The sequence below is a fragment of the Lampetra planeri genome, chromosome 64, assembly GCF_965212315.1.
Source record: "Lampetra planeri chromosome 64, kcLamPlan1.2.h2, whole genome shotgun sequence".
Taxonomy (NCBI): Eukaryota; Metazoa; Chordata; class Hyperoartia; order Petromyzontiformes; family Petromyzontidae; genus Lampetra; species Lampetra planeri.
The window spans coordinates 813,234-831,266 of record NC_136170.1 but is presented as its reverse complement, the minus strand read 5'-3'; the positions used below and the strand labels follow the sequence as shown (position 1 = coordinate 831,266).

General features: G+C 51.9%; 1 protein-coding gene across 1 annotated transcript in view; it reads right to left on the bottom strand.

The window, feature by feature from the left end:
• LOC144737067 (pleckstrin homology domain-containing family A member 6-like) overlaps positions 1–8,959 on the bottom strand; it is a 51,781-nt gene extending 42,822 nt beyond the window's left edge. The window contains 1 exon segment of the mRNA XM_078619719.1: positions 7,823–8,959. Within this exon segment, the coding sequence (XP_078475845.1) occupies positions 7,823–7,854 (32 nt within the window). The 5' untranslated portion in view covers positions 7,855–8,959.
• Between the last annotated feature and the right edge of the window lie 9,074 nt (positions 8,960–18,033).

Genomic DNA, 18,033 nt, shown 5'->3' with positions numbered 1-18,033 from the left:
CCAAATTACCCGCAAAGGCTCTCAATCATCCAAAGTCGGTAATTTGCGTCACGCGTCGGTCAAACCCAAGGATATTTTTCATTTTCCTGAGCTGGGATTTGGCCACGCTACACGGAAGGCGAAACTTTAAAATGCGCGAGGTTTTTTGTTGTTCTGTGCAGTCACGATGAGCTACTGTGCTGAGACCAGCAACTCGCTCGCCTTGAGAGCCCAGTTCACTCACAACTCGGTGAAAGTTGGCCTGTAAGTCTATGGGTCTCTGTGCAAGTCTATGGGTATCTGTGTAGATGTATTGGTCTCTGTGCAGGTCGATGGGTCTCTTGTAAGTCTATGGGTCTGTGTGTGAGTCTATGGGTCTCTGTGTGAGTCTATGGGTCTCAGTGTGAGTCTATGGGTCTCTGTGCAAGTCTATGGGTCTCTTGTAGGTCTATGGGTCTCTGTGTGTGAATCTATAGGTCTGTGTCAGTCTATGGGTCTCTGTGCAAGTCACTGGGCTGAGACCATCAACTGACTGCACTTGAGAATCCGGTTTAAACGCTGCGGCCGGGCGGACGTAACCCGGATCGGAACCCTGGGATCCAGACGGTACCGGCTCAGCATCACTGACCTCAAAGCCACCGGGGCCCTCTGCTAGCTGTGGCGGTTTAAAAGTACAACTTGTCGGGGGTCGTCTCCTCTGCTTCTTTGAGCAACATAACTAAGACGATGTAAAGCTTTCGTGACTGCAGGGATTCATCTTCTTGGTTCTTTCGGTAAAGTCACGTAGAAGGGAAATAATAAAATAATAAAAATAAAACATAATAAAATAATTCTCACGACGTTTCGGCCACAGCGCAAGCAGCCATCCTCAGGTGAAGAACTGGTCTGTCGGGAGACAGACCTGTTCTTCACGACAGACCTGTTCTTCACCTGAGGACGGCTGCTTGTGTTGTAGCCGAAACGTTCGCTAAAGTGACTTTACGGAAAGAACCAAGAAGATAACTAAGACGGTTTAAAAGTATTCAGGGGAAGTGTTGGAACTTGATTTGGAGCTTTCGTGCCTGCAGGAATTACTTTTTGGTTCCTTCGGCAAAGTCACGCAGAAAGAAAATAAATTAAATTATAGAATAAGACGTTTCGATTGCAACACAAGCAACTGTCTTCAGGTACGAATGAATGAGAGAAAACAAACCGAGTCAACTCAGGAATATAACGCAATACAACACACAGAGTCGGCTAACATAACAGTCAACGCCCTACCTGGTTGATTACGTTCTTCCAAAGATTGATAAATTTGAGAGACGAAACACAGACACGGAGACACACAGACAGACACGTGTCTGTGTTTTGTCTCTCTCTAATTCAGCACTCTTTGGAAGAACGTAATTATTTTCTTTCTACGCGACTTTCCCTAAAGAGCCAAAAAGAAAAGTGTTGACTTCACGGAGCCACGAGAGAAGTCTCCAGCAGAGCTCGCGGGGAAAACCCGCGGCAGCGCTACCACCAGCACTGTGGAGAAGATGCCCCTTGAAGAGGTCTCGGCAGTAGTTCTGTGAAGTCCCCATCCCACGGGTCATTCTCCTGCGACCGGGTTGATGCAACGCTCGGATCCACGCTGAGTTACTTGGTCGAATTTCTCCACGGCGACGCTAACGATTCATCTGCTCGGATCTGAGCGCTGCATTCATTCTCTTCTCTCTCAAGTGCACGTGGGGGAGCTGGCGGTCTCAGCTCGGCCACCAAACGACTGAACAACAACAACTAAAAATACCCCCAACGCATCAAATGTTGTCCACCTCTTAGAATTGTAGCTTTGGGAATTTAAAAAAATATATCGCCTCGACTGAGCTGCGAGGACCATATCAATAGCTGGCCGTGGATGGGCGTACGCGCAGTGTCCCTAACCCACGCCGAGTCACTTAGTCGAATTTTTCCACGGCGACGCTAACGATTCATCAGCAGTTGGCGCGTTATTTGGTGCGCGGTCAAGCGGTCACCCGAAGGATAACTCGGCAGCAGTTCCGTGACCTCACCTTCTGCGGGACGTTATCTTCAACGCACAGCGGACGCTCAACTGCTCCCTCCGCTAGGGTCACGGACGTACGTTTAAGGTCACGACGAGGCTTCTATCGTCTCCAGTTGGATCAGGATTGTGGAAAAAGACAAAAAAAATCTCAACGAAAAAAAAATCGCCACGCAACATCTCCTGCCCGTCTTTTTTTGGCAACGCAGATTTCCCCCTCTGCCACGTCTCCCGGAAAGACAGATTTAAAAGATTGTTTGGAGTGCCAAACATCCTCTGCGGTAAACACACATCCTCCCCTCCCTCCTCCCCGCCCGCTCGCTCACCGCTGGACAACGCGCCGCGGTGGAAAACCGAACGCGGCACGGAGGGTCCCAGCGCACGCGCAAACCCACGAGACGTTTCGCCCGACCGCTGCGGGGAGCAATGGGACGGCACACGCAGAGACACGGCGGCTCACTCGGTAGCTCACCCGCTCGCTCGCCTGCCCGCCCGCTCGCTCGCTCGCCCACTCGCAGCTGCCACGGCGTCTCAATTACGACACTGTCGGTTTTGATAAGACACAGCTAGGTTAAAGGCGCAGCCCTGCAATTGCCTGCGGAAAGCGCCTCCGAGAGCGAGCACGAGAGCCCGGTTCAAGCCCTGGCGGTTGCAACCCGGACTCGAGCCCGGGCTCGCGGCGGCGGCGCCGGCTCAAGATGCCTCCGAGCCGTACGGAGTCACCGCGGACTAGCGGCGCCGCGGATTATTCTCAGGCCGAGGATTTCCTCCGGCCAAGTGCGAGCGTGACCGAGCGACGACACGCAATGGGCGACAGGCAGAGGCGCCGTGCTGCCCAGATGTCGCCCGCGTCCTCGGTGGCGGAGCTGGAGAGTGTGCAGGCGGTGCAACTGCACCGGGGGAGACCATGGGGCTGGAGGGAGGGGGGCCCAAGGGATTTAAATATGGTGGGGGTCATTTAATTCCTTGAGCCAGGGCCCATGCCAACGCTACTACGCCACTGGGCCCGATGTTAATCGCTGTGGCTCACAGAGGCTGCCAAAGGGTTCGGTGTTAATTCAAGAGGCTCACAGAGCCAGGCCAAGGCTGCCAAAGGGGTTCCGTGTTAATTCAAGAGGCTCACAGAGTCAGGGCTAAGGCTACCCAAGGTCGACGGCCTCCTCACCTCCACCAACCCGTGCCAACCAGCGTGGTGAAGTACGGCTCAAATAACTCCAATGACACACATGGGCGTGGTGGTGGCCTAGTACACATGAAACTGTTTTTTTTTTGGGGGGGGGGCAACAATGGGCCAATGTGGGGCCCCGATGGTTCCAACCACTGGTAGAGCCAGTGGGGGGGGGGGGGGGGTTGGGTGGCACGTGCCCCCCCAACGATCCGATCGAAATCCCTAATTTCGATCGGATCATTGGGGGGGCACGTGCCCCACTGCCACCGTGTAGCATATTATTACGTGCCAGGGACTCTATGAAATGATAGGACAATAGTCTGAGTCCATAATCAGCAATAAGTGGTTATAAGTGACTCAGAATTGTGCGCAGTTGCGTACACGACTTCCCTGAAGGCATTCATCTTCAGCGAGCGCGATGCCGATCAAACAACGCGGTTCGAATTCGGGGAATCGAACTCGCGTCGCCAGGTACGTAGCGCTAACCGCTACACTACAGCTCCCCACACACGCACACACACGTGTACGCACACACACGTGTACACACACACGTGTACACACACACGTGTACACACACACGTGTACACACACACGCGCGCGCGCGCGCGCGCGCGCGCACGGGGAATCACGCCTCGTAGGGACCGAGCCTTCGGAGCTGCGGTGAACCCAATGGTGATGCCGATTTAGATGTTACGAAATATCTCATATGGCTGTTGTTCACAATGGCACCCAGTGTCAAAAAAAAAAGCGAGACACACAAAGGGCCTGAACACCGCACACACGCACGTGCACAATTGGCGTGCCACTATAATTGGTGCATCATCATTGTGGTGTCTGCATGCTACCGGGTGGTAATTGCAGGCGATGCGGCAGACCTGCAGAGGTATGGCTCTCGCATGCCGTGGTGCAGGTACACAATGGTCTGCAGAATGTCTCTCCCACCCACACCACGCACAAGCGCACATAAAGATGCCCCAGGTAGACACGTGAAAAGGCTGTTGGGGCAAACACATGCGTACACGTATACAAAGATCACCCGTATAGCCTCAACAGACTGTCGGGGCAAGTGCTGTCAGTGGGTCGCAGCAAGAACACCTATGAACGAGACAAAGATCCCCCGTATAGCCTCAACAGACTGTTGGGGCAAGTGCTGTCAGCGGGTAGCAGCAACAACACCTATGAACGAGACAAAGATCACCCGTATAGCCTCAACAGACTGTTGGGGCAAGTGCTGTCAGCGGGTAGCAGCACCTTTGAAGGCCGGAGCAGCACACGATGGGGTGTGTGGCCAGCACCACGCCCGGCCGCCTTTGTCTTCCCAGCACTGATGTTTTTTTTACTACACTGCACCAGGTACTCATATAAAGGATTAATCGATCTAGGAATCTAGGAGAAGTGGTCAAGGATTGTTTGGGATGTGAAATTTAATTTACTTTGGTTGAGTTAGTACACAGCACTTGGGTGCTGGATGTTGCTACTGGATGTACTATGATTGTTTTCGCTTGTAAAGGGAGCAGCAGTACACGTGTGTGTGTGTGTGTCGAGTTTGCTTGTGCTGCTACTGGGCGGCTATGATTATTGGGCAGGGCGGATATGCGGCGACGTTGAATTGGTGGTGGTTGTGTGCAAATGTGGGAGAAAGTGATTTCTTGCCGCAATTCGTGTCGAGGGAGAGAAATGTGGCAAAAATAAACCTCGCGGTATAATTTAAATAATAATTTAAAAAATCATCATTCTTTTCCAGAAAGTTGCGTGCGCAAACCGGACCGACCGGTCACCCGTGTCGGCCGTTGCAACATTTCTGGTTCAAACTTTTTTTTTCAAATCGTACTTTTTTGTTCAACTTTGTTCTGGTTAGTTTGTGTGTTTTACTCTCGAACTTTTGACGGGGGAAATGACGATTTTTTTTTACTGACAATTACAAAAAGATTTACAACAAAAATACTAAAACAACTACTACATTTTTATAAACATTACAAAATTATGAAAAAGGTACTCAATTAAACATTCAAAACATTACTGACCCCCAAATCCAATTCTGGCAATTGTTCAAGCAATGCCGTTTTTGCTCTCCAGATGAATAATTCACTTTGTGATCCTGATGATTTTTGTGATCCTTCTATGATTTTTGTGATTCTGCTTTGATTTTTGTGATTCTGCTTTGATTTTTGTGATTCTGCTTAGATTTTTGTAATCCTGCTGATTTTTGTGATCCTTCTATGATTTTGTTTTTACATTTCCCAGGGATGCCCGATTTTAAACATACATAGCCACAGTTCACACATCGCTCACCACCTTCCACCCCCTCCCCCCCAAAATAAAACTAATTAGTGATGAAGCCAACAACACACGAGGTCCAATGGATGTTTGAACCACGAAATCAACTCAAACGCGCGCTATCCAGTAGGTCACGGGTGATGATAGCAAAGCACTGGATAGGAATTATATTCACTACAGCAATCACTGACCACCACTCACTGCTGCTAAAATAAGTTGGTAGGACCCTCTTGAAAATGAGCCATCAGACTGTGATTCTTTCCTGGGTATTCAAACGTAAGAAACATAAAAAAAATGTAACTGCCCATCGTTGTCATCATCATTGTCATGCATGAACGTCCGGCCCGCGAAATCATTTGGTGTGGCCCTGCCAAGGCCACCGCAGGCAGAACTCGAAATTCAATAAATCTCGGAGCAAACCTGGAAAAGCAGTTGCGAGTAGCAGCATCATCAATACCAGCTAACATCACACACGCCTCACCAAAGAGAAGCAGTTCCAGCCATCACATTAGGGGTGAGTTAATTAAACGACTGACCAAACATAACAGGCGCATTTTTAAGTTGATGATTTTGTATGGCCCGCGATTGATGTTATAAATATCCAAATGGCCCTTGGCAGATAAAAGATTCCACACCCCCTCCCTGCTTTAAGTTCATTCGGTTGCTGGAGTGATGACCTACATTGGGGTTGGACCAACTCTGATATCACCACCACCACCATCCATCCCACCCATCACAAGCTCCCAGACTCCTATCACCAAGCCTAACTTGTAACTGGCTGAACAACCCCAACTGGACATGTGGAAAAAGAGCTTTATGGATATTCGGATTCCCCCAAGAAAAATAAAGATTCTGATCGTGAACCTCCCAAGTTGCTTCTTGAAAACCATCCTCCACAAATCTCCAAGTTGCTTACAACATCTTACAACATCTTACCCCCCACTCTGCTCACCACGTGTCCCACCCATCACTACCTCCTCCTCCACGCTGCCCACCACGTGTCCCACCCATCACCACCTCCTCCTCCACCCTGCACACCACTCGTCCCACCCATCACTACCTCCTCCACCCTGCTCACCACGTCCCACCCATCACTACCTCCTCCTCCACTCTGCACACCACGTGTCCCACCCATCACTACCTCCTCCACGCTGCTCACCACGTGTCCCACCCATCACTACCTCCTCCTCCACGCTGCCCACCACGTGTCCCACCCATCACCACCTCCTCCTCCACCCTGCACACCACTCGTCCCACCCATCACTACCTCCTCCACCCTGCTCACCACGTCCCACCCATCACTACCTCCTCCTCCACTCTGCACACCACGTGTCCCACCCATCACTACCTCCTCCACGCTGCTCACCACGTGTCCCACCCATCACTACCTCCTCCTCTACGCTGCCCACCACGTGTCCCACCCATCACTACCTCCTCCTCCACGCTGCCCACCACGTGTCCCACCCATCACTACCTCCTCCTACCAACCTCCAAGTTGCTCTCCCCCCAACCCACCCAATGTGTCGCTACGGTCCACAACTCCGTTCCACAAGGCGTCCGAGTTGCCCACGAGCTTTGCCAGGCAACACGAGTTGTCAACATTTATGGGACTTTTAAGTGGTCTATCAAAATCCCTTTCTCACAAACCCAAGGGTAACCACGTGGGCTGGACGACGCGTGGATTCGGTGAGAAAAAAAATCTCTAAAGATGCGTTTAGTCGCGTCCTTGCAAATGTTTAGTGTTGTACAGGGCGGTCCGGATGTCTTGTGACCCTCCCCCACAATTGATTTAGCCCTAACATTGTACGCACCCCTCCCCCCCTTATTTGCATATTCATTTATATTTTAAATGAACTTTACAAAATATATTACGTTTTAGATCATTCAATGGGGGGGGGGGGGGGGGGGGTCACAAGACATCTGGACCAGCCTGCACAGCAGTAAATAGTTGCCCCCCCCCCCCGAATGTGACCTCCCAAGTTGTAAACAACAACAACAACACTTTGATAAAGTGTCGAGCCGCAAACAGCAACACTTAAACCACTCAACACTTAAACCACTCAACACTTGCCGTTTGTGCTTAACGTTCACAATTCATAATAACATATTTATATTTCGATGTAAAGCTTTCGTGACTGCAGGGATTCATCTTCTTGGTTCTTTCGGTAAAGTCACGTAGAATGGAAATAATAAAATAATAAAAACATAATAAAATAATATAATAATATAACATTTATATTGCGATGATGTAGAAGCGACATCGTCTACAATTTCCAATTGTACGCTGCCGATGAGATCGATCGTTGTTGTGCATCACAACAACAACAATGGCGACGCTGGTTGTGGAGTGTAAATAACAACAACAACATCCTCACCTTTTGTGTTTAACGACTTTAAACTTTAACATTATCCTCAACAAATTGGCACCTCGCTTCAAAGTCCACGCGAATCGCCGTCTTCATCCATACAAAGCCATCACCACCATCACCACCATCACTTCGTCTTCTTCACGATACCAGGATGGTGAAGTATGGTCAATCACAATTCGCGCAAATCGCCTCGACGGGAGGGGCTTCGCTTGTAGGCTTCGCTCGCGAAACGTCGAACAAACCCCGTGGCGGCTTTCGCTCTTCGCCTTCTGTTCACGAACCTCCAAACAGCAGCTGATGGTCAGAGGCCTCTCTCATCCAGCAGTGGATATGACACAAACGCGTCTTCGCAGCTGCTGTAGGGCCCCCCCTCCGAAACGTCGATCTTCGTCTTGTCAGCCCCCCTCGTTCACCACGATCGTTCATAAATCTCCCCGCAAAGTCGTCAGATCTTCACAGCGCGACTACAATCCCAGCGAGACCACGAAGTCGTCGTCTTCGTCGGGACTTGCAAACACGCGCCCCACATCCACACCCACCTTGCCTTCGTGTGTGTGTGTGAGCACGTGTGTGCAGATGTGTGTGTGTGTAGATGTGTGTGTAAGCGTGTGTGTGTGTAGATGTGTGTGTGTGTAGATGTGTGTGTGTGTCGATGTGTGTATGTGTAGATGTGTGTGTTAGCACGTGTGTATACAGTATATTTGTTTGTGTGTATATACAGTGCATATGTGTCTGTGTATATAGGCGTGTAAGCGTGCGCATTAGTGTGTTCACGTGTGTATTAATTACTGTGTACACGCCTGAGTGTGTACACGCGTGTCTAAGTGTGTGCACGTGTGTTGTGTACGAGTGTGTGCACGTGTGTGCGTGTGCGTACGCGACTGTACACACACACACGCACGTGTGTTCACTTATGCCCACGCGTGTGTGTGTATGTGGTGTGTGACCACGTGTGTGTGTGGTGTGTGACCACGTGTGTGTGTGTGTGACCACGTGTGCGTGAAGACAGTGGTAGGTCTGTGTGTACCGGCGTAAGCGAATAGTGGCCGTACGTTTTGCACGGCTGTATGTGATTACATCACGTCCGTGTGTTTGTGTATGTGTCCGTGTGTCTGTGTGTGTGTCTGTGTGTCTGTGTGTGAGTGTCTGTGTGTGTCTCTGTGTGTGTGTGTCTGTGTGTGTGTCTGTGTCTGTCCGTGTGTGTCTGTGTGTGTGTCTGTGTGTGTGTCCGTGTGAAATCACAGCACACCTATGTTCAAGCTTGCGCGTACACGCCCCGAGTGCCTGTGCCTGTCCGCCCGTGGTCTCTCTCTGTGGCTATTGTATGCAACAAAGTGGTGCACAGTGCCTGGCCCCGTGTGTGCGGGGAGCCGGGTGGGGAGAGACCTCCTTCCCTGCTCCCTCTCACGGCAGCCCGTGTCACCACCACCACCACCCCCCTCTCTCTCTCCCTCTCGCTGCTCATGGGGGCAGCAGCAGCAGCAGCAGGAGGACGGGCGGTCACTCTGGCTACCGCGCGCTTCCTAGAGGCCGCGCACTCGAACTCGCTGATCCACCCACCCCACCCACCCACCTACCACACCCACCTCCTACCACACACCACCCACCCACCTACCACACCCACCACCTACCACACACCACCCAACTACCACCAACACCCACCACCAACCCTCACCACCTACCACCAACCCCCACCTACCACCAACCTACCCACCACCTACCCACAACCAACCAACCCACCACCACCACCCCACCAACCAACCCACCCACCACCAATAATCCACCCACCACCAATAATCCACCTACCCATCTACCCACCCACCACCAACCTACCCAACGCCAACCCACCTACCCACCCCCACCCCCAACCCACCCACCACCAACCCATCTACCCACTCACCTACCCATTCACCCACCACCACAGTCTTTTCGCTATTTGCAAACCACTTATTGCGACCACGCTCTCGCTAAACGACCCGCACGCCGATACTTTACCAGGCTATATAACAAACCAATAAGCAAAAGAAGAGGCGATACAAAAGAAATCACGATCCATCAACACAACGTGCAGCTTTACCGCGCGCTTCCCAGACGCCGCGCATTCAACTCGCGCCGATTACCCCAAAGTCGCGATTACAAACTTCTTAACCACCATGTCGCTAAACAACGCGCATTGCTACTTAAGAGGCTATCTAACACCATGCTGCTTGTACACCACGCACCCCAGAAACACTGCGCACTGAGGTACACGAGGGGGTGGGTGGCTAGCCCCACGCCCGACCGCCTTTGTCTCCCCAGTGGCGATGTTTACACACCGCACCAGGTACTCATTTCAGGCTGAGTCGACCTAGGGGAGGCCCAGGACCGGTTCAGGTTTACTGGTGTTGGCCGTGAGCGGGAGTCGAACCCGGGTCGCCAGGTTCATAGCGCAGCGTGGCGCTAACCGCTACACCACCGCTCCCCACACACACACGTGTACACACACACACGTGTACCACGCTGTTACCGAACTCTCTCTAAAAAACGCACACTCTCCACGTGCCAATCTCTCTCTCCACATAACAATTACGAGAGCGTTGTTCTACCAAATGCTCCCGAAACGCCGCGCACACTTCCACACGCTTATACCCCCATCGGCAACCCTCAACAAGAACGACCACATTTTTTTAAACGACCAAACACTCCCGGACACAACGCGTACCCGTCCGCCTGCCGATCAATCAATCGTCGCTCGCCAATAACGAGATGACGACCCTCGTTACCAAACGCCACCTAAACAATGCGCATGGGCCGTACCTGCAGGGTCATCTCCTGACACCAGCGACCCATCCAATTGCCAAACACTCAGTAAACAATGCGCACAAGGTCTTCCCAGTGCGGGATGAAGCCTGCAGCAAATGTTGTTAGAAAGGGGCCCTACATTTAAAAACACAAATATAAAAAAAAATGATTGCATAGTAGGGTAATTGTATTTTTTCATTCGCTATACAGCCACAGATAATACGACAAATCGCCAACCGTAAACACCCGGTCGTTCATAAAAGTTGAAGGCGGTATAGTACTATGGTAATAGAGCAAGTGCAGAATCACTGAGCCGGAATTGATAGCTTGAAAGCGTTGAGCGCGAGGCCCTTGAAAGTGCCGGGCTCGTAGCTGCTACTACATGTGTAGCTACTACATGCGTAGCTACTACATATGTAGCTGCTACTACATGTGTAGCTACTTGTGCTGGGTCTTGCCCCGGCATAAGAAATTGCCGTATCGATACCTAACGCTCCCTAAACAACGCGCACTGTCTTTAGCGTAATGCCTTTACCACACTCGTCCCTATTGCGGTATCAATTACCGTGGAGAACTCCAAGTGTCTGTGTCTCCCCATGCCACTCTCCTGCCAGCAGCGAACATCATCTCTCACTCACTGGGGGTTTCCACCCTGCTTGACTCTGGTGGACACGTGGAAGATACTGGGAAGCAGTGGCGGCTCCTGAAAAATCTCTCAGGGGGGGCAAATGTCTGGATGATTGATAAGGATAAGGTCCACCCATGCAAAGGATAAATTAACAGCTTAAGCATGTAAAGGCAACTTCACTTCTTTAATATTAATGAAAAATAAAGTGATTCTTACAATACATCTTGTTTGTTTCTATACTCACTATTAATACAATCCACTCAAGTTTCTTTTATTAAAGATTCCACTAGGTGGCGACAAATAAAATTGTTGACTGAAACGTGCTTACGTATGATGACGTAAGCACGTATGTGCGAGCCCTCCCGGAAGCCATAGAGAATGCATTGGAGCGCCCGCCGTTCGAAAAAAAACATCTTTGAATGTAAGTCTATGGGGCCACTCGGGGCGATTCTCAGCCGGAGTGAAATCGCCCAAAAAGAGGCGGTACTCCACAGAACGTAGCATGACGCTGATTGGACTATATCCAGAGGCACAGTGACGGCTAGCGTGACTCTGCGGTTGAATGACATTGATGGTGCGTCGCCCAATCGCCCTAATGAAGAAACCGCCCCTGCTGGGAAGGACGTATTGGACGAGTGTGATCCTTCTACAGATGTCTCTGGATTTTTCGAAGCGATTTTTCATCGGATATCTCGGGATTTTAGTTTTTTAACCCTCCAGATTTCTCAAGAGTTTCGCAGATTGTATCCAAAAAACATTTTAGATATATCCTCCAGATTTCCCAAGATTTTTACCAAATGTCTCCGATTTCCTGCAGATATTTATTTGCTGTATTATCTCCAGATTTCTCGATTAAAAGTTTTTTTTCATCAAGAATTGTCACTTATTTTTGCATCCAGATTTCACAAATTTTCGATATTTTTACATTTTGCCGCTGTTAAAATCTTACCACCCATCTTTTAATTTCCAAAGTTAATCCACAGCAGAGGTCGCAACTGGGTACCCGATACCCGTACCCTACCCGATACCCGGCTACCCGTACCCGGCCGGGTACGGGTACGGGTACCCGTTTGCGACCCTGGAGCGGCCGGGTACGGGTACGGGTAGACCGTGAGTCACTGGTGAGTAACTGTTTGTCACTCATTTCCCAACGTCTCGTCTCTTCTCACAATTCAAGTTCCTAGAATCAACCCACCCGCGCCTGCAACATGGCTTCATCCCAGAGGTCGCAACCAGGTACCCGATACCCGGCTACCCGATACCCGTTTGCGACCTTGGTGCGGCCGGGTACGGGTACGGGTAAGGAATCAAAACCCGTTTGCGACCTCTGATCCACAGCTAAAAAAATAAAGTAGCAGGAACACTTACTAAAAAAATCACAACGTTTATACTCTCTCTTCAGCTGACCATTTACCCTTGTGTGTCTCGGGCAGTACGGCTCTCGTACCCCACGTGTGACCCTCAGCAATCGTCAGACGATGACCCATCTCGGCGCCTCGGGGGACACGCCCAAGCGAGCTTAATTAACACCGCCTCATTTGCATACAAATTAAACCACACTTTATTCAATTGCACCGCCGAACAAATGGAGGTCGTTCAAGACGCGCCAACGCAATGGGGGCCCCGTTCCGCGAATTTGAGATGCATTGTGGGCTGTAGGGTTTGCGACGCGCGGTGATTGCGACGTTGGGCCATATTCAATCTCGACTTAAAGTTTTCGTGACCGCAGGAATTCATATTCTTTGGGTCTTTCGGTAAAGTCACGTTAGATGGGTTCAAAGAAAATAACAAAAAAAATACGACGTTTCGATCGCAACGCGATCGGTCCTGCTGACGACCGCTTGTGTTGCGATCGAAACGTCGGTAGTTTTTTGTTGTTGGTTTCTTTGAACCCATCTAACGTGACTTTACCAGAACGACGCAAAGAATATGAGTTGGCCATATTCATGTGAAGAATAGGCCAGTGACCGCGGTATCAACTTCCCCCATGGCCACGTACATCTCAGCGTTTCGCAATGTCGATTCGCTTTCGCTGGCCTTCCCAAGTATGTTGTGTGTGTCTCTCTCTCTGTGTGTCTCTCTGTGTTGTCTCTCTCAGCTTGTGTGTCTCTGTGTGTGTCTGTGTGTGTCTCTCTCTGCTTGTGTGTCTATGTTGTGTGTCTCTCTCTCTGTGTGTCTCTCTCTGTGTGTCTCTCTCTGCGTGTCTCTCTGTCAATGTTGTGTGTCTCTCTCTGCTTGTGTGTCTGTCTGTCTCTCGATGTGTCTCTGTGTTGTCTCTCTCTGTGTGTCTCTCTGTCTATGTTGTGTGTCTCTGTGTGTGTGTCTCTCTCTCTGTGTTGTCTCTCTGTGTGTCTCTCTGTCTATGTTGTGTGTCTCTGTCTGTGTGTCTTTGTGTGTCTCTCTCTGCTCGTGTGTCTGTCTGTGTGTCTCCTTGTCTGTGTTTTGTCTCTCAAATGTAGTTCTACCTGATGACGACTGCTTGTGTTGCAATCGAAACGTCGTTTTCTATTATTTAATTTGTTTTCTTTCTACGTGACTTTACCGAAAGAACCAAAGAGTAATTCAAAGTAACAATGAAACCAAACGTTAATTATGGTGGTGGAGGTGGTGGTGGCGATGATGTCACCGCGGCTGCTGCGTCGACAAGCAGTATGCACGACAAATATCCACGCGTTCATAGCGCACGCGCGATGCCGAAGGGCTGCTGCCCGAAACGTCGAACGGTTTTTCAGCTCGAATGTTGAAGACTTTTAACAGCGATTCCATCCTCACGCCTATCGTTTCACAGCTTCACCATCCGCAAGGCCTCGTAGATTTATTGAATTAAGTGCGGCAATGACGAGCTCATTATCCTATCGTGCGGCCACACACTTTCGCTCGGGGTATTTCTAGAAATCCTCGGTTCACTGCCACGCCTGTGGGACGGTGCTGTCCGGAGTGCAGGCGGTGCAGCTGCACACGAGGGGGGGGGGGCGGTGCATTCTTTCCACCACGGCACATGCCAACCAATCCAACCTCCGATTAGCACGATTGGCTACCTACGTACGGTGCGAAAGAAGTTCAACATTTCGTCTACCAATGTGAAGCTATTTTAAACGAACTCTTTTTAGTGTACCAGGTAATGCTCCACTGAGCTATGTGGGTCTTCTTCAGAAGCGACCTGGCCATCACCAATGACTGCTCAACCAAGTGACTGAATATCACGTGGTAGATGTATAGCAGCCAAATACTCTAAAGCGGTACGTTGATTCTAAATGTGGAGGGGGAAACCGGAGGAGGACCTGGAGACAAATCCACGCGACCACGGGGAGAGAGAGACGCAAACTCCAAATATACAGCAGCAGGCATCGTCAGGGTCGGGATCGAACCCACGACCTCCTGCGCATCAGGCGAGGTAGTTAACATCTCCTAGCCACCGTGATGATGATGAGAGAGAGACACGCAAACTCCAAATACACAGCAGCAGGCGTCAGGTTCGGGATCGAACCCACGACCTCCTGCGCACCAGGCGAGGTAGTTAACATCTCCTAGCCACCGTGATGATGATGATGACAGAGACACGCAAACTCCAAATATACAGCAGCAGGCGTTGTCAGGGTCAGGATCGAACCCACGACCTCCTGCGCACCAGGCGAGGTAGTTAACATCTCCTGGCCACCACCGTCATTTGATCTCCCTCCCCCAGCACCGATATCTCAGACACAGACGAGGAGCACGGCAATTAACTCCGACATCGGGGTCGCTCGTTAACCGCACGCCGGGCGAAGCTGAAGGTTAATGGGATGAGGAAAGGGGAGGTGTGAGACAAAGACAAAGATCCCCCGTGTAGCCTGCGACAGACTATTGGGGCAAGTGCTGTTGGCGAGTAGCACCGATGAAGGCCGGCACGGCACACGAGCGGGTGGGGTGGCCAACACCACGCCCGGCCGCCTTTGTCTCCCCAGTGGTGATGTTTACTACACACCGCACCAGGTACTCATTTGAGGCTGAGTCGACTTAGGGGAGGACCCAAGATCGGTGCAGATCATTCGTCACCGATGTTGGCTGTGAGCGGGAATCGAACTCGGGTTGCCTGGGATCGTGGCTAAGTGCGCTAACCACTGCGCCATCACTCCCCCACATGTAGACAAAGATCCCCCGTGTAGCCTAAACAGACTGTTGGGGCAAGTGCTGTTAGCGAGTAGCACCTGTGAAGGCCGGCACGGCACACGAGGGGGGAGGGGGTAGGTGGACAGCACCACACCCGACCGCCTTTCTTTCACACGCACGCACACACACACACGTGTGCACATGTGGGAACACACACGTGTGCACATGTGGGAGCACACACATGTGCACACCATCACTCTGTAACGTTTTACGGTTTGAACATTTGACTCCGCTTTTCATGCTCCTCCTATTATTCTTCACAGAGTCTTTGAAGAAGAGCACACGCGCCTGTGTGTGTGTGTGCATGCCTGTGTGTGTGTGCGTGTGTGTGTGCATGCCTGTGTGTGTGTGCGTGTGTGTGTGCATGCCTGTGTGTGTGTGCGTGTGTGCGTGTGTGCGTGTGTCTGTGTGTGTGTGTGCATGCCTGTGTGTGTGTGTGTGTCTGTGCGTGTGTCTGTGCGTGTGTCTGTGTGTGTGTGTGCGCGTGTGTGTGCATGCCTGTGTGTGTGTGTGTCTGTGTGTCTGTGCGTGTGTCTGTGTGTCTGTGCGTGTGTCTGTGTGTGTGTCTGTGTGTCTGTGCGTGTGTCTGTGCGTGTGTCTGTGTGTGTGTGCGTGCGTGTGTGTGCATGCCTGTGTGTGTGTGTGCGTGCGTGTGTGCATGCCTGTGCGTGTGTGTGTGCGTGTGTGCGTGTGTGCGCGTGTGCGCGTGTGTGCGTGTGTGCGTGTGTCTGTGCGTGTGTCTGTGCGTGTGTCTGTGCGTGTGTCTGTGTGTGTGTGTGTGCATGCCTGTGTGTGTGTGCGTGTGTGTGCATGCCTGTGTGTGTGTGTCTGTGTGTCTGTGCGTGTGTCTGTGTGTCTGTGCGTGTGTGTGTGTGTGTCTGTGTGTCTGTGCGTGTGTCTGTGCGTGTGTCTGTGTGTGTGTGTGTGTGCATGCCTGTGTGTGTCTGTGTGTCTGTGCGTGTGTCTTTGTGTGTGTCTGTGTGTATGTGTGTGTGCGTGTCCGCGTGTGTGTCTGTGCATGTGTCTGTGCGTGTGTCTGTGCGTGTGTCTGTGCGTGTGTCTGTGCGTGTGTCTGTGCGTGTCTCTGTGTGTGTGTGTGTGCGTGTCCGCGTGTGTGTCTGTGCATGTGTCTGTGCGTGTGTCTGTGCGTGTGTCTGTGCGTGTGTCTGTGCGTGTCTGTGTGCGTGTCTGTGCGTGTGTCTGTGTGTGTGTACAGCAGGGCGTGGCGATGCCCACCCCACCCCCGCCCCTCGTGCGCCGTGCCGACCTTCCTCACAGGCGCACTTGCCACAAAAGTCCATCGAGGCTACACGGGGGACATTTGTCTTTGTGAAAGGGTACACACAGCGCAGCGGGCGGCATGCAAACACACGCACCTCACAGATCAACGCGGTCGGCTACGTACGGTGCGAAAGAAGTTCAGCGTGCACACTCACAGACCGACACAGCCAAAGTCAGCGAGCACCTATTAAGGTCTGCGCGTCATACACGTAGCCCCACCCCCACCCCAGCCGCCTTTGTCTTCCCCCCCACCTCTGGCTTACATTGCCAGGCCACCGCAGGCAGGTATTCATTTAAGGCTGAGTCGACCTAGGGGAGGCCCAGGTCAGCTTGACACGCACACACAAAGACAAAGATCCCCCGTGTAGCCTTAACAGGCTGTAGGGGCAAGTGCTGTTAGCGAGCACTTATGAAGGCCGGCACTGTGGCACACGAGGGGGTGGGGTGGCCAGCACCACGCCCGGCCGCCTTTGTCTCCCCGGTGGCGATGTTTACTACACCGCTCGTTTGAGGCTGAGTCGACCTAGGGGAGGCCCAGGTACCGGTTCAGATAATCGTCACCGGCGTCGGTGGCCGTGGGCGGGAATCGAACTCGGCCCACGTAGCGCAGCGTAGTGCTAACCGCTGCACCACCGCTCCCCACACACACAGACACACACACAGACAACAACAACAACCGCCATTCGCCACTAAGTGGCGGTGACGTCACCACAGACACACACACAGACACACACACACACAGACACACACACAGACACACACACACACGCACGCGCAACACACCTTGGGCACGCATGTGTTTCTCATGACGGTGCACGTGGCCGAGTTATTTATTAAACTGGAGGAAGCTTTTTGAAGTTGAAGAAAAGCCAAGCAGTGTAACGGCGAGATACGAGACACAAAGACTGCTACAAACGGACGGCGGTCACAGCTGGCACGGCGCACAAGGAGCTGAGCGAGACCAGATCCCGCACCCGGCCGCCTTTGTCTCCCCGGTGCACTGCACGTCGTGCTAAGCGATGAGTCGATCTGCGCGAGCCGAGATGTTCGCCGCGAGCGAGGGTGGAGAGTCGCGTCGTCGGGTTCGGAGCGCAGCGAAGCGTCAACCGCAGCGCCACCGCTCCCCCGCGCATGCACCAGAAACTCACACAGCCACCACAACAACCACAACCGCCACAACAACAACAACAACCGTCATTCGCCACTAAGTGGCGGGGACGTCACCACGACGCTTGTGCCAGGCCATGTGCACCTTGAGGCCACGTGAAGTGTTGAACGCCCGCTGGCAGGAGGAGGTCACGGGGCAGACCCAGCAGGTGCCACGGGTCGACTGACCGAGATGACCGAGATGACTGGCTGATGCACCACCTGTGCCCCC